The following is a 20,618-nucleotide window of genomic DNA, read 5'->3' as shown; positions in this document are numbered from 1 at the left end:
CTCGTGCCAGGGGCCCCGAGGCTGCTGCGATCAGGAAGTCGGGGGGCTGCATGGGGTCAGGGCCTGACTCGGACCTGTGCGGGGCCGCCCCCTCCCCCGCCCGGCCCGGCCCGGCCCGGCCCGGCCCGGCCCGGCCCGGCCCAGCCGGTCCTCACCGCACGTCCCTCCCAGGGCAAGCCTGGCGCACTTACCCCCGGTTGGGACCCTTAGGGATGAACCAGGGCACCAGAAAGCCGACGAAGCCCCAGAACACGCTCATCACGATAAGAGGCACCGTGAGGCCCGTATACGCCATGGTTGTCGCCGGAGCTGCCAGCCCCTGCCCCGCCGCCTCACTTCAGTCCCACCCGGAAGTGTCAACACCGGCCGCGTGACCGGCGCGCGCGCAGGCCCGCCTCCCGCGCCCCCACGTGACCGCGCGCCAGACTCCGCCCCGCCGGGAGCCCGGAGACAGCCCCGCCCTCCCCAAGCCGGTCTCGGGGCTGCAGCTCCTTTGAGGGACGTCAGTCAGCCCAGAGCCCCAGAACTAGGGACAAGTCACCAGGGGCTCAGTAAAGTTTTCTGATAAGAACGTGGCCCTTTTCAGCAAAGAGCGTAGTTATTTACAGTTTTGTCTTCTTATGCAGCAAGAGAGAACGTAGAGAGAACTTAATAATGGTAAGTTTCTGTTCGGAATTCCTGTGTGCCAGGCACTGGACTGTGAACTTTAAGCGCTTTAATTCGTTCTGGACACCTCACTACAGCCGATGAAGTACTTTAAATTATTGCCCCCACTTTGTAATTGAAGAAACTGAGGCTCCAGGAGGAGGTTAAGGATCTTGCTCGGAGTCACATAGCTAGTAAGTGGCAGAGCCACGATGATGTGATTTTCAAGGCCAGTGCTCTTAGCTACTGACCTACTGTATGACTTGTGCACTGTGCCAGGATTTGAGGTTACAGAAATCTACAGGTCCCCCGTGGGGAGCTCACAGGCTGGTGAGGAGATTGACTTGTGAGCAAGCCACTCAATGCAGTGTGAAGGTAGAGGGACCAGAGTGCAGGACTTTCCACCCCAGTCAGTCCTGAGCTGAGCCTTGGAAGAGGAGTGGGAATGGCCAGAAGAATTGTAAGCAGAAGGTAAACATGGAGCTTCTTTCTAATGCTTGCCGAGGATTTTCACGATATTAACTGTAGTATGCAACAACCCTGGAACAGAGGAGGAGCCCAACTCTTAGAGAGAGGGAGGAAGTTTAGCTCCCAGGCAGAAGCAAGATGGAAAGCAGATCTGTAAACCAATGTGCTTTACCGTGGAGCACGGTTTCCCTGCAATGGTCACATTTCCTGACCTTGAATTACCTCTTGATTTCTTTCTCCATTCAACTAGAATGGATTCCTGGATTGAATAGGAAGCTGGACCAATGATCTTTAACATTTGTACCAACTCTCTAAACATGATGCCAAGTCTTTACCCGAAGGACAAGGTAGGAAACTCGTTGTTCTCCTTTGTGCTCATCCTGCACCCCCAACGTAGCCTCGGCAGAAATTCTGTTGTCTTAAGTTTCAGTCCAAGCACCGCCTTCTCCAAGACCTGTTTCATTCTGTTGATGCATGTCTTGTGGCCCGGTGTGTGTAACTCAACTAACCCTATGCTAGAGGGTAAACTCCTTGAGAATAAGCACTGTTCACTGATCTTTGCTCCTTAGGAGTGCTTTACACATGGAATGTGCTCAATAAACACTGGTACAACAGAATTGAGTAGAAAAGGTGAGATCAGCCAGAACTAAATTAGAGGGAAAAGTGTCGTCCTACTTCCTTCCCATTTCTCTTTTTTGAAACTTATTTCCTTTTTTGGTGGGAGGGGTAATTACGTTTTTAAAAAAAACTTTTTTTTAATGGAGGCCCTCGGGATTGAACCCAGGACCTTGTGCATGCTAAGCACGCACTCTACCACTGTGCTGTGCCCTCCCTACTCCCAAACTTACTGTAATTGTGGTAAAATTAGAACATAAAACATAACCTAAAATTTACCTTCTTAACCATTTCTTCTTTGTTTTTTAATTTTTTATTGAAGTATAGTTGATTTACAATGTTGTGTTAGTTTCTGGTACACAACGTAGTGATTCAGTTATACATATATGTATATATTCTTTTTCATTATAAGTTATTAAAAGTTACTGAATATAATTCCCTGTACAGTAGGACCTTGTTCTTTATCTATTCTGCATATAGTAGTTTGTATCTGCTAATCCCAAACTCTCAATTTATCCCTACCCCTGATAAGTTTGTTTTCTATGTCTGTGAGTCTGTTTCTGTTTTGTAAATAAGTTCATTTGTGTCATTTTTTTAGATTCCACGTATAAGTGATATCATATATTTGTCTTTGACTGACTTCACTTAGTATGATAATCTCTAGGTCCATCCATGTTGCTGCAAATGGCTCTTCTTAACCATTTTTAAGTGTACAGCCCAGTAGTGTTAAGTATGTTCACGTTGTTGTGCACCCAATCTTCAGAATTTTTTCATACCCACTAAACAACTCCCCATTCTCTCCTCCAGCCTCTGGCAACCACCATTCTACTTTCTGTTTTCTATAAGTTGGATTATTCAAGATACCTGTTATTAGTGGAATGACATAACATTTGTCTTTTTGTGACTGGCTTAATTCACTTAGCACAATGTCCTCAAGATTCATCCATGTTGTAGCATGTATCAGAATTTCCGTCCTTTTTAAGGCTGACTAATATTCCATTGTATGTCTGTACCACATTTTGTTTCTCCATTCATCTGCTGATGGATAGTTGGGTTGCTTCCACTTTTTTGGCTTTTGTAAAATTTTTCCTCCTTTCTTAAATAAATGCAGGTATTTTCTTTGAAGTTGATCCTCGTAAGTCTAACCTTTGCCTTGCCTTCTTGGCGGCCTCTCTGAGAAGCAGATGTCAGGGAGCACAGGGACATGGCTGTTCAGACACCAGTTCTGTCTAAATCTGTTTCATCCTCTGTGAAATGAGAAAAATCTTTCATCTCAGCGTTATATTTGTGGGCTAGTATTGGCCAATAGCTCCCTCTATCAGTCAGTCTGTCAAAAACATTTTATCACACGTTCCAAATGAAAACTGTGAACAAACACTAGGATTCAGTGACCCTCCGAATGAAGAAATATTCTCTGCCTTCAAGGCATTTAAAGTTGACTTCAGGCAATAAATCAGACTTTGGGCAGCGTGGTCCAAGGACCCTTGGGGAGTCCCTGAGACTCTCCAAGCAGCCCTCCCAGGTCATCTCTTTTCTAACTACCAGTCTCTGTGAGGCTGAATTTTTCCTCTGTGCCTCACTCAAAACAACAGATTGCAACAGATGGACCGCAGAAGCGTTATAAGAATCTCTTTATCTTCTGTCAAGCCAGACATTAAGGAATTTTCCAAAAATGTAACACAATGTCACTTTTTCTGCTGCATTTCTTTTTGTTTTGTTGTGGCAGATAGTTATTTTGCATAAAAATGTTATTTGTGTTAACATGTTTTGGATTCATTATTATTAGCTTAAAATGAATTTAAAATAAATGTTTAATTTTTGTTTTAATGTGTAATATAGTACATCATATCAATCGATAGAACCCACATTAACAAGCTCTTCAGGTCCGCAATAGTTTTTAAATTACAGGAAAAGCCTTGGAGGCAACCTCAATAGGATAAGATAAATGGGAGCAGAGTAAAACACGATTGTGCAAGCCCCAAGGAGCCCCTAAATAGGCACGCAGAGCTGCAGAGCCACGGAGTCATAAAGCTTCTTTCCAAGTTGATCTGGAAGTTTGGAAGTTAGTGGAGAAGCTGAAACTCCAGCATATTTCGCTGCTCCTTTGCTCAGCACGTACGTAGGGACCATGCATTGTGGGCAGCCCCCACTGATGACGGCAGCTGCCAGTTCCTGGTGATGGCCACGTGCCAGTCATTCAACAAGGCGCTTTGAATTTACCTGTCTCATTCCATGCTGACAAAACCTAATATAGATGTTATTAAATCCATTTTACATATTACGAAAGAGGAGCTCCGATTTGTAACTTGCCCAAAGTCTGTTTCTTGTTGTTAATGGAGGTACTGGGGACTGAACCCAGGACCGCGTGCGTGCTAAGCAAGTGCTCTACCACTGGGCAATACTCACCACCCCGGACCCCCCAAATCTCGCTGTTTTAAGAGACAAAACTGGGATTTGAAGATAGGTCTTCATAGCTCCTGTTCTTCCCACTAAGCCATGCTCCCTCTCCTATTTCAAATAGTAAGTCAACCCCAAAAACTTAAATTATATACTACTTGACAAGGTAGAGACCTCTGATGCACAAGATGAGACCTTCGAAATCCTGTTCCAGAATTCGCTGCCCTCCTAGTAGGGAGAGGCTAGCGTGTGGTTCATTTAGTTATTTCTGATGGACAAAGTACACTTTATTTATTATTGGTGCGTGTTAACATTGTAATTATGGTGTTCAGGCCATAAATCAGCCATACACGACTTTTTTAAATTTGGACAACCTGCTGTTCTCACGAAGACTTCTTCATGGATTGTTTAAATTTTTTTTTAATTTTTAATTTTTTATGGCAGTATAGTTGATTTACAATGTTGTGTTAGTTTCCGATATACAGCAAAGTGATTCAGTCATACATACATGTATTCTTTTTAATATTCTTTTCCATTATGGTTTATTTCAGGATATTAAATACAATTCCCTGTGCCATACAGTAGGACCTTGTTTATTTTATATATATTAGTTTGTGTCTGCTAATCCTAACTCCTGATTTGTCCCTACCCCACCCTTTCCCCTTTGGTAACCGTAAGTCTGTTTTCTGTATCCGTGAGTCTGTTTCTGTTTTGTAAATAAGTTCATGTGTATCATATTTTAGATTCCACATCTAAGTGATACCACATGCTATTTAAAAATACGGAACGCTTCGCTCATTTGTGTGTCATTCATGATAATCTTCTCTGTATTGTTCCCATTTCAGCATACGTGCTGCAGAAACAAGCACTCAAACTTTTAAATAAAAACCCAGTCGTATATGCATAGAATATTTCTGGAAGGCTACAAAAGAGTGGGGACAGTGACTGCTTCTGGGGAGAACCGAGTGACTGAGGGTCAATGTGACAAGGAAACGTACTTTTCACTGTATACCTTTTGTACCTTCTGGTGTACTACACAGAACTATTAACTTCTTAAAAAAAAACAAAACCAAAAACCTAATTTAAAAGAATAATGAAGGCAGACCCAAGCCACCCCCAGATTGCTCACAGTCTTAGCATCAGCAGAGTTCAAAGAACTCTTGGTTAGTACAGTTCTGCCTGGTTCCCAGAAGGTTCAAGACTTACTTGCCTACCCAGCTCCCATTGAAAGCTCTGTTGCTGGACATCTCAACCCGAGTGTGCTCTGAAAGCCAACATTCAGAAGCAGTTATCTGAAGTTTAAAAGCTTGGAGTCTTCCCAAAATAGCACAAGGGGACTCACTCAAGTAAGTGGACATCTGCAAATTTGATGAAAAGGTCAGTAGGAAACTGCTTAATTCAGACCCATTCCAGGAAACAGGCTAGAACCCCCACGCCTGAACCTTGATAAGCAGGCCCACCCAGCTGGCATTCTCCAGTCCCCCGTCTCCCACAGCAGCCCAAACACAATACTGCTGCCTTTAACCCTCCTTCTTCGTTCAGGCATTTGTCCGAACTCCCTGGAGAAAACCTCTTCCCTGCGCCTAGGGCGACCCCCTGCCAATCTCTGAAAGACAAGGCTTCTGCTGAGCTCCCCATGCTTTATGCACGGAATCTCAAGGACTAAGTCTGGCACCTCTAATGAGGTAGGCACTCCTCTCATCTCCATTTTATAAAGAATAAAACTGAGGCCCAGAGAGGTTACGCCGTTTGCCCCGGGTCACACAGCTAGGGGCTGACTGAGCTGGGATTAGAGCTTTCAGTTGATGCTAAATTCCTGCTTTTGATCAGGCCCTGCTGTTCACATGGCTGATGAGAAGCAATCTGGCATGATCTGGGAGGATTACAGCTCTCAACTATCACTTGTACTGAGCAAGTTGCTGAAAAGAAACCAAATCTGACTCCTAGGAGAAATATCATAATTTAAGTTTAATGATGACAGTAACGGCGGGAGCCTTGGGCCCAGACCAGGCATCCAAAGAGGTCATCCTACTGTGAATTTAATCTAGTGTGAAATCTGACTTTTATACAAATTTGGAGTCCTAAAACATGTGCTGGATGAGAATGAAGACAGAACTCAAATTAGAAAAACAAACTAAGCCCTTACTGGTCGACCTAGTTATTATGCTTGCTAGACAGAACAGCTCAATATGCTAACACAGCTACTGTGTGTGGGCACCCACTCTATTTTATGTGCTGTGGGTACATATACATACATCCTAATCGACAATTTCCCACATTTCCCTGGTCATAAGTATCATACAAGGGCCGTATGAAAAATACACAGGCACACGAGACCTTAAGAGGTCTCTCTTCAGACCTGCTGCATCACAGAATCTCCAGGCAAAGAGGCGGAGACTCTTAGCAAGCACCCAAGGGACTCCTAAAATCTGGGGAGTCTGGTGGACTGCTGTTCTAATCTTCACAGCCTTGCAGATAAGCATTCCCGGCTTCTTACATAGAACAGGGAAACAGAGGCTCACAAAATGGCTGTCCAAAGACCAGAGCCTACTCTTAAGTCAATGTCACAAAGTCAGAATGTGCACATTGAGTTCTATGGTTTGTGAGCTTACCAATCTTTTGTGAAAAAAATCGTTGCTTTTTTGAGTGCAAAGTGAATGTCAGAATTGGAAACAAGTTAACTGGACAGTAACAGCAATGTTAGAATGCACCCACTCACACTTTCAAAGTGTGCTCAGAAATAGCCCATTTGATCCTGGCATTTCATTTCTGTGTTTTCCATGAGACAGGAAGGCAGTGCAGGTATTAGCATCTTTTTTCTGTAGATGAAACACATGAAAGACTGGCAGTGGGGAACTGAAAATATGATGGATTTTATCTATAAAACAATAAATACCATTCAGGACTAGAAAACATTTCCAGGTCTTCTTCATAAAATTATTAATTGAAACAGCAAAAGCAGATTTACAGAGACACATCAGTAACAAAACAGGAAGGAAATGAACTGTTCCAGAGACATCTTGAAAAGTTTCAAAGGAATACACATCAGGCAAATAATCTACAGATAAACCGTGGCTGCGCCACAGGTTAACTTCATTTCTGCATTTTCTCAGTAAGTTCTTTACATTTGCCTTTCTCTTTTCCAACTTGTCGAGATTTGGCTTTGTGTTCAAGGATTTTTTTCCGATCTTTGTCCAGTTTTAGCCTGGTGATAACCACCTGTTAGCATGAAAAAACAAACAGATCTTAATTTTTTTTTTTAAGTGGAAAGGACTTATAACTATAATTATCTTATACAGCAGATCTCCCCTTGACAACAGCAGCTTGGGTTCCTTCTCCTGCTACCCAACCTCCTACCTTCTAACTCCCGAGGATCTAGGACACCATTTAGACAGTTCAGTGATGAATTATCATTTGGGTTGTGAAAAATTATACTACCAACTTGGATGATTTGTTTATCACCCCTTGGCTGGCAAAATGTGTTGTTTCAAAAATACCTGCATTCTAACTGGCTACTGGCAATACAGAGATCATAAAGATGAGTAAGGCCCAACCATTCTGCCCTTAAGGATCTGAAACTGCAGAAGAGAGATGCTGCAATACCATGTATAAAATGGGAGTGCAAAGGAGGAACAGTGTATTCCACTGGTGGGTGAGAGGGCCCCAGGAAGAGGTAGGTGTTCTCTCTTCTCCCCTGGACATCACCTGGTAAGGAAGTGATGCCTGGAATGCCTGGAACACTCCTGCGACCAGCTTGGAGATGCGGACTTCACCGAGGATGACAAAACAGACAGGTCTGCCTGACCTCCTGGAAGCCCTTATGATGGCCACCTGTGCAGACGGTACCGACACCCAACAACTCCAGCAGGAACGTTATGCTCCCTGGCCGGTACCACTGCTTGGTCCCGGCTCAGGTGAATGCCCACGGGGACAGTCGTGCCATTAGCCTTCTCACGCTGCACCCGCTTGATGTAGATGACACGTTTCTTTCTGTACCCCTGGACTCCCTTGCCGATCTGCTGACCTTTGTAGTGTCGTCAAACCCCCTAAGGGAAAATACAAGACATTCCTTGAACTAGGACGGTCATCACAGGACTAGTCCTGAGAGTAAAAAAAATTATAATCACTGTACACCTAAAACTAATACAATGTTATATGTCAATTATAGTTCAATTAAAAAAGCAAGTAAAATTAAAAATGCATATATAGAATTACCCTCAAGACCTAAATAGAGAAGAATGGTAAGAGAAATTACACTGAGATTCTCATGCAACCACCTAAAATCTGTTTCAAGAAATAATCCATGACCTAGGAAGATGCTCAAGATGTGATCTCCTGAGAAAAAAGACTACAAACCTACATGTAGAATACAGCCTGAATCTTGTGTGTGCATGTTTCATATATATGGCATAGAACACGATGAAATGAAAATATATCCAAATGTCAATCATGGTTGCCATTGGGCAAGAAGCAGAATTACAGATGGCTATTTTAAAATGTAAAGTCTTCCAAATTTCAACATTTCTACAATTAATTCAAATATCTTATAATCAGAAAAAAATTAAAATGCTAAGTTACAATCTCGTGGGCTATTTTTGCATAATAAAAATCTGCTCACACTCCAGTTCTATTCAAAAACCAACTCAACTGTGGTTTCCCTAAAGGCAAGAGCCCATTAAACAGCAGCCATAATATAAGTGATGTTAACCAATACACAGAGAGAAAATACCACATAGAAAGAACTGGAAAATCTCGATACAGCTAGAATGTCTACCTAGGTTGTTCAGCTTACTCACCAAGGCGATGTTCAGGCTGAAAAGACAACAGCCATGCATGCTTCAGTGAAAATCCACCACAGTCCACATGAACAGAGATTCTCATGTGGAAAAAAGTCTGTGAAAAAACCCCTATTAACAATCATCAAGACTGAAGAAAGCTGTTAATAAAACAAGTCAAAGGAACGCCCGTGATAGAGCAGTGGACAGACCAGCAAGGAGGGAGACGGGCTGAGACTAAGTGGGCTGGACTGGAAAGGTGAGGGAGGAGAGGCAAGGATGACATCCAGAGTCTGGCTGCGCACCTGGATGGATGGATATGCCTTCCCCAGAGATGGCAATTCAGCCTGATTTCACTTAGGGAGCTGGTGGTGAGAGAAGAGAGCAGAATGTAGAAATATGGGAAAAAAAAAAAAAAGTCAACATTTTGGAAGAGCTTGCCAAAGAGATTGAAGCAGCCAGAGAAAATGGGAAACCAGAGGAGTGTGGTGTTACAGGAGCCAAGAGAAGGTCAAATGTCGTGAATGATCAACTACTGGAGGGGTAAAGTAACAGATATGACAAACTGGTCGCTGGTGGTCATGGCCAGAGTGCTTTTGGTGGAGCAGTGGGATGGAAGGCGTTTCCACTAAGGCGATGAGTTCACCAGAGGTGAGACGGCGAAGGTGAAAAAAGAGACCCAAGCATCTCGGGTCTGAAGAGGATGAGAGAGAGGACATGTGCTCAAGGGAGACGTTAGTTAAGGGACTTTTTTTTTTAATTTTTAAAGAGGAGGAAACATGAATGTGCTTAAATGCTGGTGAGAAGGAACAAGTTTGGAGGAAGAGGTAAACTGCAGAGAAAGGGGCTAATGGACAGAAGGATCTCAGGAGGGGGGAAGAGTGGTGGGTGTCACGGACTGGGGCAGAAGGATACCTTTAGATAGAAACAGGGATTTCGCTTCCTCTGTAAGAGGAGAGGACGAAGGCGGGAGGGTGGAACTCAGGTAAACCAGAGGGCTGGAACAGGAGCTCTGGAAGTTCCTGGACAATGGGTTTGGTTTCCTCTATCAAGCAGGGGGAATAGTCAACCGCTCAGAGAAAGCGGTAGGTGAGATTCAGAAGCTCCCAAGAGAGAAAAGGCAGTTTTAACAAACCTAATTGTGACTGTTTTATTCTCCTAACGGACAAGTGCTTACCCAGTATGGCTTTTGGAGTTAGAGACCTGAATTCCCGGCTCAGGCGCTCATTTTCTATACTATTTCTTTATGACTTAAACTAAGTTTCATTTTCTTCATATCTAAAGAGAACAATTCATCCTCCGCCCTCAAAAATGGCAGCTCCGTCTCCCTGCCCTCTTTTTCTTTAGCTCACGGTCCAGTTCCATCTAGTCCATAGATTTTCATTCATTCAGTATTGATTGTGCCCTAGCTGTGTGCCAGGCTCTGCACTGAGGTCCGGTAACAAAAGAAGTTCTCTGGCCTCGTGGACCTTACTTTGAAGGGTAGTAAGCAGTTAATAGGTAAACAGGCAAATATATGAGCACTAATTGGGAGAGGGCAGATGGTGATTAAAAATGGTCTGCGTCGTATCAGGGTAATGACTACATGGTTTTACATTTGGCAAAACTCACCTGTGCATTCTACTGTACATAAATTATGCCTCGGTTGAAAAAAAAAAGAGATATCAAATTGTGTTCCTTGCTATGAAAGAAAAATAAAGGATGCTATGCTAAAACATAGCTTAACTATCTGGGAACGCTTTTCTGAGGAGCCAACATTTAAGATAAGACCTCAAAAATGAGAAGTTAGCCAGGTAAAGAGGAGAAGAGCACTCCAGGCAGAGGGAGCACTCTGGACAAAGACCCAGAGGGTGCATTTAAGGACCCGAAAGGCCAGTGTGTTGGAAGTACAGAGCATGTGGGGGATAGTGAGATGAGAAGAGGGCAGAGTATTAGACCAGAACTGGATCACATGGGGCCTTGTCAATGATTTAGATTTTATAATTAGCACGTCAGGCACCACCGACAGGATCTGATTTGCAAATAATGCCACTCTGTGGAGGATGGACTAGAGTAAGAGGGGAAGCTGCAGATGCTGTAAATGAAAATGGAAATATAAAAAAGTGGTCAGAGTCAAGACTTACTTTGGAGGTAGAATCAATAAGAATTAGTGATAGATTAGAAGAGAAGGGTCAAGGGAAGTTGTTAATAATAATTTAAAGGTTGATAGCATGCGCAAGTGGGGAGATAGTAGTGTCACTTACTGAGGTGTGAAAGATGGGAGGAGAATCAGATTTTAGAGGCAGTGAGAGTGTCAGGATCAAGAGGATCCTTGCATGAGAAGCTTGAGATGTCAGTGAGACAGCTAAATAAAGATGTTCAGCAGGCAGTTAGATCTACAGGGCCGAGGTCAGAAAGATAGTTTGGACTGGAATATACAACAGGGAGGTGTTAGCACAGGGCAGACATTTAAAGCTCTGGGAATACAGATTATCATCGAGGTGGACAATGTAGGCAAGACAATGGAAGACCAGGTGCTGGCCCCGACCAACTCCAGCAGTCAGGGACCAGACAGAGGAGAAACGGCTTGCAAGGGAGTCTGAGGAGTCAGAAGTAAACTGTGAACCTAAACAGAGAGACTATTTCAAGAAGGAAGGCAGTGACACCTATGCCAAGTGCTGCTGAAAAAGTCAAGGACGGTGAGACCAAGATGTGCCCACTGAATTTAGTCGCCAAGAGGTTACTGGTGATCTCAGCCAAAAGCAGTTTCTATAAAGTGGTGAGACAGAGATTAGACTGGAGAGCGTCCAAGAGTGAGTGGGAGGTGAGGAACTGCCCTCACCTTGAGGAGGTTGGCCATCCACGTAGAGAGCAGTAGCTGGAAGGAAATGTGGGGCTGGGAAAAGAATCCAAAAATTTCCAGTTCTTTTGCAAGACTGAAGAATCTGACAACAAGGAGCCTGCATTTCCCTGTGGCAGCAAAGGGCTGAGGGTGGACGACTATCTCCTTTAAAAGAGCCCATTTCCTTTAATCTGCCTAGCCAGCCCCTGCAGGCATCTGCGATTCCTCCATTCTAGAACGTGTCTGATGGGAAGGATCTGGGAGGCGAGGTTGAATCATACCTCCAGACTATTCTTCCCACTCTATTCCCGTCACACTCTCAGCCTAACTGATCCCCTGATTCTGATCGTTTCCTCCTCAGACCTTCAGGGTTCCAGTGCCTTAGATGATACACCAAATCCTTATTTCATTCTCTAAAATAATATTCTTAACGGGGGGAGGTTGGCAGGGGTGGCTTTTGCTTCCCAGGGACATTGAGCAGTATCTGGAAATGTTTCTGCTTGTCCTGACTGTGAGGAGGTGCTACTGGTATCCAGTGGGGAGAGGCCGGGGATGCTGCTAAACCTTCCACAGTGCACGGGAGAGCCCCCCACAGTAAAGAATTATCCAGCCCAAGATGTCAATAGCGCTGAGGTTGGGAAACCCGGTTCTAACATGTGAGCTCTATGGTAGCAGGGGCCTTGTGGGTCCTGTTCACTGCTGGTCTTCCAGGGAACAGTGCCTGGCAAGTGCTCAATAAATAAATACTCCTTCAAGGAATGAACCTAGCTTCCAGCCTGTTTTACTCACCCCCACTTCCCTACCACACTTCCTAACCCTAAGCGCCAGTCACAGAGAACAGAGGGCTCAGACTTTCTCACATGGGTTATACTCTCACAATGTCACGCCTCTGACTTGCTGCTGTTTCTCCATTCTTCTTGCCAAATCCAGTACCATCAAATGCCCAGCTTCCACTAAGCCAAATGATACCAAAACGTTACTCTTATCGCAATATTTTCCCCTGTAAATTCTGGTTTAAAGAGCCACCCAGAGCAATGCTAACTAGCAGCCTCCGGACTAAGTAAAAAAGGAGAAATTTGCCTGGTTGGCATAACATATTTTTTTCAAATTAGAACTGAATGGGAATGCTCTTAATTCAGCTGGGCAGGCGCTCTCTAGTGGCTCCTGGGCCCAACTACTGGTCTAACACCTCTACAGGGTAGCATTACTTGCCAGGGTTCCGAAGGCACGTAAATCTAAGACTCCCCCACGTCCAAGCACACTCAAGCAAAGGCGGCGACCCAGCGCCAAGCTGCTGGGTAACTAGAGCCCGGGGGACACGTACCTGGACCTCGTCGTCCTTGCGGATGGGCATGGAGCGGACGTTGTACTTCTGCCGCAGCTCCTTGGAGAGTGGCGACGACGTGATCTTCCTGCGCACGTGGGACGGGGCACTGAAGTGCCGTTTGCGGTTTCTGCTGCGGTCCGAGGTCACGAAGGGATTGAACTTCATGGTGCCCGTCTGCAAAGAGAGGCGAGGGAGGGAGCGAAGGAGCGCTCAGCGGGGTACCACGACCTGCTCTCCATGCGGGACACGGCTCCCCATCACCGCGCAAGCGCTCTAGGGAGGAGAATGAAGGCTGTGAGGGGTCTGGGAGTTAGACCGGGTAAGACGTACGTGGGGGTGCGTGTCTGCCTAGAGGGATGTGGGGCGAGGGCGGCACTGGGACTTGAGGCTGACAGAAGGAGGAGGGCTCGGGCTGAAGAATGACCTGTGCGAAAAAAGGTCATTCGGGCGGGGGATTAGGCAGAGAGACTTCTGGGGAGGAAGGCAGCCCCCCGGCACGTGGGGAAGGGGCCTATGGAGCGCAGGGCTTCACTGTCGGAGAACACCCGAGCCTCTACTCACGCACCAAGCAGCGGCAGGGCTCAGACTATGGGCGCGCAGGGCAGGAAGTGAGGCTTCCTTGCTGCGCAAGCGCAGAAAGAAAGCAACGTTCCATTCCCGTTGGACCGAAACTGAATAGCGCCCCCTGTGGGTCGGTGGGATCGCAGTGCCTTGTTTCAAGGTGCCATGGGATCTCTAGGCGGCTCCGCGGTTCTAGCCCGTAGCCCGAGTGAGCTGTCGCCGCTGGGGAGAAGCGGCACTTTTGTAGGGCCTGGCATAAAGGCTTGCTGGTGTTCTTTTAATAGGTACATTAGCAATAGACTCTCTCCTACCCAAAACTCTTTGCCCCTGTTACTCTCCGCAGAGGTCATCTAGGCATATGGCCGGGGTGATTTAACGTCACGATTCTCTAAATGCAATCGGCTGATTTGCTGCTTCAAAGTCACCGGGAAGCCTGTTTAAAATGCAGATTCTTGTGTTCCACCACAGTCTTACCAAACTAGACAGTCAGAGTAAGGGAGTCAGAATTTAAAACAAGCTCTTCCCCTCACCAAAGATTTTGAAGCGCACCAATGTTTGAGGTAATTGCGAATCTACCTGGCTTTGAAAAACTTCCCCTCAGTTTTTTTTTTAGCCCTTTTCGGAAGAGCTGAGGTTGGCGAGTGGGATCTGGACCCAAGTGCCTCTTCATGTTGCTGGACCTTGGGAAGACTTTTCCATGTTTCTGAGCCTATTTCCATATCTGTGAAATGGGGATGATCTTAGTAGATGGCTCCTAGAATAGTTACGAGGACTAAATGAGTTAATCCGTTTAATGTGTTTAGAATAATGTCTGGGCATAGCGCTCAATTACAGCCGGCTGATATTCCTAATGAAAGCAGAGGTCTCTACGTAGGGCTTGCTCCAGGACAGTCCCTAAGGCGAGGCCTCACCGGGGTCCTCACGATCAGACTTCTGCCATTAACTTCTGATGACGCAAATTGTAAGCTTCCCGTGTTTGGTGTAAACATGTGCAATGCGCCACGCTGATGGAAGCTCGGGGTCGTGCTCTCCCCACTCCTCTTTTTTTTTAAACTCTGCGAGAGTCTTCTAGCGCATCTAGTGCAGCCGGGACTCTCCGAGAGCACCTGCGAGTTTGTGGCCACTGCCCCGCCCCACTCAGCCCGGCCCCGCCCACCCCGCCCTGCCCTGGCCGCCTTCGGCTCCTGTTTTCCCCGCCCCGTCCCGCCAGGTCGTGCCGGAGCTCCGCCTCCCGCCCCCGGGAAGACAGCCCAGAGTCCCGGTACCACCCGAAAGCTCGTCAGGCCGAGACTCCCTTTGCGCGCGGCCCCTGGGAATGAAACGCTGTTATGACTGAGTGCCCACAGGCAGTCACAGAGTTCTCAGAGGAGCCCTTACAGTGTTGATCAGGCCCAAGCCCTTTGATAAATGCGTTCATTCATGTATTCATTCATTCATTCACTTACCCACTGGCTCCTTCTCTGTTCATTCATTACTTCCCTACCGCACTCATTCATCGTCAGTCAGCTGCTCATTTACTCACACATTCATCCATTTGCTCATTAACTTTTTCATCGTTTATTTGGTACCTACATGGAGCCACAGGTACAGGGCTAGATCAGAGAGATGGGGGAGGAGTGAAATCTGGTCCCTGCTCCCAAGGAGCGCAGGGCCTCACTGGTGAAGGGCAGCCATGTGAGGGCATCTCATTTCCCAAGGTAATCAAGAGGCGTTCACTATCAATCAGGGCGGGGAAGCATTTCTTTACCTGCCCCCTGTGGTGTCTCAACAAAATTAAGACCGGTACAATGCCATCACCAGATAAGAGGACAAAAGCCTGAGGTTCCGTTATTCTAATTAGGATTTAATGGGATTGGCTACTATCCTGCCTTGTACCTCCCTTGGAGACATGCATAGGGACTGGTGTAGAAGTCCCGGGACCTAGAACAGTGCCTGGCACAGAGGAGATGCCCGGGGAATATTTTTATGTCTCCAAGGCAGAAGGTGATGCGGTGGGGAAGAGCCCTGGATTCTGACTGCCTGGGTTGGAGCTCCATCATTTCCTGGCTCTGTAGCTTTGGATATTTAGTCTCTTGGTCACTCATTTTCCTCATCTGTGAAATGGGAATAATGAGTACTTACCTTATCAGTTTGGTGTCAGGATTCAGTGAACCCCTAGCACAATAACTGGCACAAAGTCAGCACTTAAGTAATGGTAGAAATTATTATGTATTAAAGGGATGAATAATCACAGCTGGTCATATTAGGCTGAGCATTTACTGTCGGGCATTGTGCTAACAGCTTTACAAACATCACCTTATTTAATCTGGTAAACAACCCTTGAAATTGTCCCTTTTACAGGTGAGAAAACAGGTTCTGAATGAGATGGGAGCAGAGGCTGATCTGCCAGTAGATACTCAATATGGTTATTGTTGGCAATAAAGATGAGGAGATCCAGTTATTAACATGGAAAAGTGTCTATTTATTACGTGAGCGAAAAAGTAAACTACAAAATAACGTTAAGAGCATGATCCACTTTGTTGATGGAAGCCTATCGCTAAGATATTAAGTGATTATCCCTGATTAGTGGGATTATGGGTGAGTTTAATTTTCCTTTATTTCCTTTTTGCTCTTTTGTGCTTTTCCTCCAATTGGTATGAACATGTATTATTTGTGTAATTAAAACTGTGTTGTAATGGTTAAAGAGCCCCGATGTTCAACTCAGCTTTCCTCTGCAGGCTGTTTTATGAGGAAGAAAACAAAACAAAAAAGTACCCTCACTACTTTAAATCCTCGTTTTTTTGGCGGGGGTGGTGGGTGGTCAGTTCACCCTTTTGACACAGATGATTGTGGGCAGGAAGGCAGAACCATACTGTTCTTCGTAACACTGGAGTCAGGCGGACGTGGGTTTGAATTCCAGCATCACCGCCTGGTAGCTGTGTGACTGAGATAAGTTCCTACATCTCTGTTTTCTGCTTCCTAAAAAGGAGGGAACAGCCTTGTAGGATTGCTGTGAGGACTGAGAAACACGAGGCCTGAACATGGAGAAGGCCCAGTCATTCGTAGCTATTACTACACGAGTTGAGACCAAAATAATTTCTTTGGGTCAGAATAAAGTGCATGGCCTCATCAACACATGACTGACAGAAGACAACTGCTGGGGGTGGGGAGGAGGGTCTTGGGTGAATGTTCTCCACACTGTTCCCCCTGGCATTCCTGGACCTCAGCCTCTATCTGCTGGAGCAGCTAATGAACCAGCTTAAGAAGGGATTAGGAACACGAGTGACCTGCCACATTGAGAAAATGTGTATCTTTGTTTCAGACAAGAACCAAAACTGAGCTTGAGACATTTAGTCATAAAAACTAACTATACAGCTGCCTTTTATCAGCCCCATGGCTACACCCCACCTCTTCCCAAGCTTCACAGGCCCCCTGCCCACCCCAGGCAGTGTGGGCTCGGCACGTGAGGGTCTCTCCTCACTGAAGCCCCTCTCCAACTTCACCTCCTCTGCAGGGGCAACACCTCCCCGGGAGAAGCCATCTCTGCCTGAACCACCAAGGTCCTTACATATACGCACACTATACTCCGCATGTGGTTAGGTAACTGAAAAAATTGTTCCAAGGGAGAAATCATAAAAAAAATGACACATACATGACTTAAAGGTTTTCTGTCAACTCAAAACACATTGGCCGATCTTTTGACCCTGAAGCAAAGCTTTTTCACTGAGAAAACTTTCTCATTGAGAATGCTGGAGTTCTCCTTCATCTTCCCTGCATAAACCATGTCCTTACATAAGCCAACCCCAGGTTCCGGGTTTTGGTTTCTTTAGCATGGAGTGAGAGTTTAACATGCTTTCAGGGTGAACATAGAATCCTCCAGGACTTTCCCGCCCTCAACTTTTTTCAGTGAATTGAATTTGGTAGCATTTTGAGGAGGGGATGGTAACTCCCCTTTATTAGGTCTCTTCAAAGTATTCAACTCAGTTTTGCTAGATTCTTTCATTTTTCAACCGTATTTCATGCGTTAAGTGAGTCACATCACTACAGTGTAGCAAAGCTGGCCCTAACACATGTAACTGACGACCAGCAGGCATGTGCTCTTGACTGTGAGCTCTGAGCGTTGCAGTGTAACTCCAGTATCACACAGGATGTGAAAGCGAGATCAGGGAGAGGAGGGTACAGCTCAGTGGTAGAGCGCATGCTTAGCACGCAGGAGGTCCTGAGTTCAATCCCTAGTACCTCCATTAAAAGAAAAAAAAGTAAGTAAACTTAATTACCTCCCCCAAGAGAAACAGATGTGTGTACAGTGTATACAGATGCTGAACTAATACCATATACCTGAAACTTATAAAATATTTTTAAAAAGGAGAGAGAGAAAGGGGAGGGTCAGTGAAGACTCTTGCAGACTGGTTTGCTCTCACGTTTATCCCTCATGTGTTCATCCACGCCCGTGCTGTTCCAGTGCTGTTCCCAAGCCTTGAAGGACTGGGCAGCAGGTTGGCAAATACCCAATGAAGCCCCTTTCTCAGAGCTGATGCTGATCTTTTACTCTGGGAACACCTTTAGGGCACAACCACCATTTTTGAAAACTTACCAGGTATCACTCTGCTGCATACATGAGCTTGCTATGATCCCGTGTAATTTACTTCAGTATATTATAGATTAATTTCTGCAACAGCCCCGTGAGGTTAAGGACCTGGCCTGAGGCCACACAACTGCCAAGTAGCAGATCAGGGAACATTCTGTAGGGATTCAATAAAGGAAGGACTGAATCTAAGGGGTCCTGACTTTCTGGTCATCCTCACAGACCTTTCCACACCTCCCAGTTTCTCTCCTCTAGAAGGAAATTCCATTCTGACTGTGATCCCAGCCTCCAGCCTCAATCAACTGGACAGCAGCACACAGCAGTATTTCTGAAAATTAGCCTTTTAATCTATTTGAATCCAACGAGTGGGGAAAGAACAGAAACATTTTTTTCCCCCTTGAGATTTTGTTTATAAGAACAATGGGTCAGAGGTGTCTCTTCCATAGGAAACTGACATCCCCTATGTCCTCGAGTTTTTTTTCTTTTAAATGCACAAAAGCAGAATTTCAGATCATGTGCATGCCACACATTTCCCCAGCCTGCCCTGCCACCCCCAACAGGCACACGTATTCACACACCCAAGGGGCTCCTTTCTGTAACTGCGGAGCAGAATGCAAAAAACAACCCGTCTGAGTGGGCACAAATACCAGAAATAACCAAATGCAGTTTACACTCACATCAGTCAACTCATATGCAAAAGGGGAAGCTTTTCTACTTGGAATTTGGAGCCAAAAATTACAAATGGCTGACTTGAGCCATCCATATAGATAAAAAATGCCTTCCACTGGACACTCCCCTTAATTACAAAAGTATGCAAACAATCTTGATATAAATGGGAAACAGGTGGGCGCCTCTGTCCCTGGGATGGGAGGGCATACCTCAAATTCCCTGGGTAGAATTCCTGCAGGACCACTGCCCCTCCCTTTCAAGCCTAAAGGGGAAGGGTGAGGGGGAGCAAAAGGGTAGGGACCCACCCAAGAGCAAGTGGGGAGACAGTGGAGCTGCCCCAGGGACCAGGAATGAGTTGGTGTGTGGCCAGCCAATGGGGGAGTTCAGTGGGCCAAACGGACCACAACTGGGCTGCTGAGAGGTCCGAGCACTGTGCACCCTGGGGAGCACAGGTGGACGTCCCAAGAGGGGAGAAGGGCTGGTCTGCTTTGCTTCCCACACCTAAGGCCTTGGGCCTGATGGCAGCCGTCTGGGAGAGGCTGAGACATGATTATTTTGGGATCGCAGAAAAGGATGACTTCCCAGTCACAGGCGGCCCCTCCACCAAGCAATGCTGTTGCCACGCGGCGTGGGGGCTGAGGCACATTGGCGGGGGGTTCAGAGAAATGAGATGAAGAGAGGAAGGGGAAATCCAGTGGGCAGACTTGAGTCTACACAGTTGCTGCCAACAACTGGGCATCTGCTTCTGGGGAGAAAAAGAAAGGGGTGGGGAGGGAGGCCTGGGCTGTGGGTCGGGCAGAAGCGAGGGCTCCAGCTCCAGCGCCACATCTCAGGGGCTTGCCTGGGAGGTACCATTCTCTGATGAAGGCTCCGTGTGGGAAGTACCTTTGGGCAGTCTGGTCCAAAGCCCAGGTCTGCGGGTTGGCTGCCCAGGGGAGAAACCAAGTGATTAGTGCGTCCAAACGGTGGGGGCTGCGAGATTGTCAAAGCCTGGCTGAGAGCTGGTCGACGTGGATGCTGGGCTGCTCCCCTAGGAGGAACCGGACTGTAGTTCTACCAGGAGTGGTCCCCAACACCCCCAAGCCTTCCTTGCCTGACTTGGTCTTGGGGCTCCTCAGGGAAAGAAAGGGGCACCACGACATCAGACAGTGTAATTCATCTCAAATTAAACATGGGGAAAAGAGGTAGCTGCGAACCTGTGAGCCGCCCCCTCCCTCCCCTCACCCCCAATTTGGGACACAGCCAGATCCCAGGCCAGACAGAGGGCAGGAGGAGACAGGGCACTGGAGGCAGGGCTGATGGTCTCCCTGGGTCCTCGGCCAGCAGGCCGGGCGGGTCGTCAATGCATCTTGCCCAGCTGGATCTTCTTCCAGGCCTCCGAGGCTGTGAAGATACACGAGTCCAGAATGCCGGCGACGGTGAAGGTCCCGCCAATGATGGCACAGATCTGAAAGGAGGGGAGGTCAGAGGTCAGCACTGGAAGAAGCACCAGGCGAGACCTCTCCCAAGTCACGAGATGACGAGCTTAGCAATTGGAGACGCTCCGCCCTGTTGTGTCCCCCACAGTAACCCATGGGGTCTTGAACACACCCAGGGCACAAAAAACCCCATTCATTGGATGATGAATTAAATAATAACAAAAGTAATCATTATCAGTTCCTTTAAATCTCATATTAACCTTCTGAAAGTAAGGGGATTATCAGACCCATTTCAGAGGTGGGGAAACAGAGGCTTATAGGTAACTCCATTTCCAGAGTAAGCAGCAGAGCTGTGACT

General features: G+C 46.5%; 3 protein-coding genes and 1 pseudogene across 6 annotated transcripts in view; all 4 read right to left on the bottom strand.

Moving 5' to 3' along the window:
- The window catches only part of ATP6V0E1 (ATPase H+ transporting V0 subunit e1), a 29,562-nt gene extending 29,191 nt beyond the window's left edge, over positions 1-371 (bottom strand). The window contains exon 1 of the mRNA XM_031437804.2: positions 192-371. Within this exon, the coding sequence (XP_031293664.1) occupies positions 192-295 (104 nt within the window). The 5' untranslated portion in view covers positions 296-371. The remainder of the gene's footprint in view (positions 1-191) is intronic.
- Positions 372-4,900: 4,529 nt separating this feature from the next.
- LOC116148550 (U6 spliceosomal RNA) lies at positions 4,901-4,994 on the bottom strand (annotated as a pseudogene).
- Positions 4,995-6,073: 1,079 nt separating this feature from the next.
- RPL26L1 (ribosomal protein L26 like 1) lies at positions 6,074-13,605 on the bottom strand. The gene is given in 3 exon segments (XM_010980422.3): positions 6,074-7,344; positions 8,022-8,171; positions 13,046-13,605. Coding segments are annotated over 3 exon segments (444 nt in total). The 5' UTR covers positions 13,214-13,605; the 3' UTR covers positions 6,074-7,218.
- A 4,891-nt stretch (positions 13,606-18,496) lies between these two features.
- Positions 18,497-20,618, bottom strand: part of ERGIC1 (endoplasmic reticulum-golgi intermediate compartment 1) — a 99,611-nt gene continuing 97,489 nt past the window's right edge. For all 4 annotated transcript variants that reach the window (XM_031437801.2, XM_064480098.1, XM_064480099.1 and 1 more), the window contains one exon: positions 18,497-20,289. In XM_031437801.2, coding sequence (XP_031293661.2) covers positions 20,182-20,289 — 108 coding nt within the window. In that variant the 3' untranslated portion in view covers positions 18,497-20,181. The remainder of the gene's footprint in view (positions 20,290-20,618) is intronic.

This window comes from Camelus dromedarius, chromosome 27 (genome assembly GCF_036321535.1).
Source record: "Camelus dromedarius isolate mCamDro1 chromosome 27, mCamDro1.pat, whole genome shotgun sequence".
Classification (NCBI taxonomy): Eukaryota; Metazoa; Chordata; class Mammalia; order Artiodactyla; family Camelidae; genus Camelus; species Camelus dromedarius.
The sequence above is the reverse complement of the archived record's forward strand: the minus strand, read 5'-3'. Positions and strand labels throughout refer to the sequence as shown.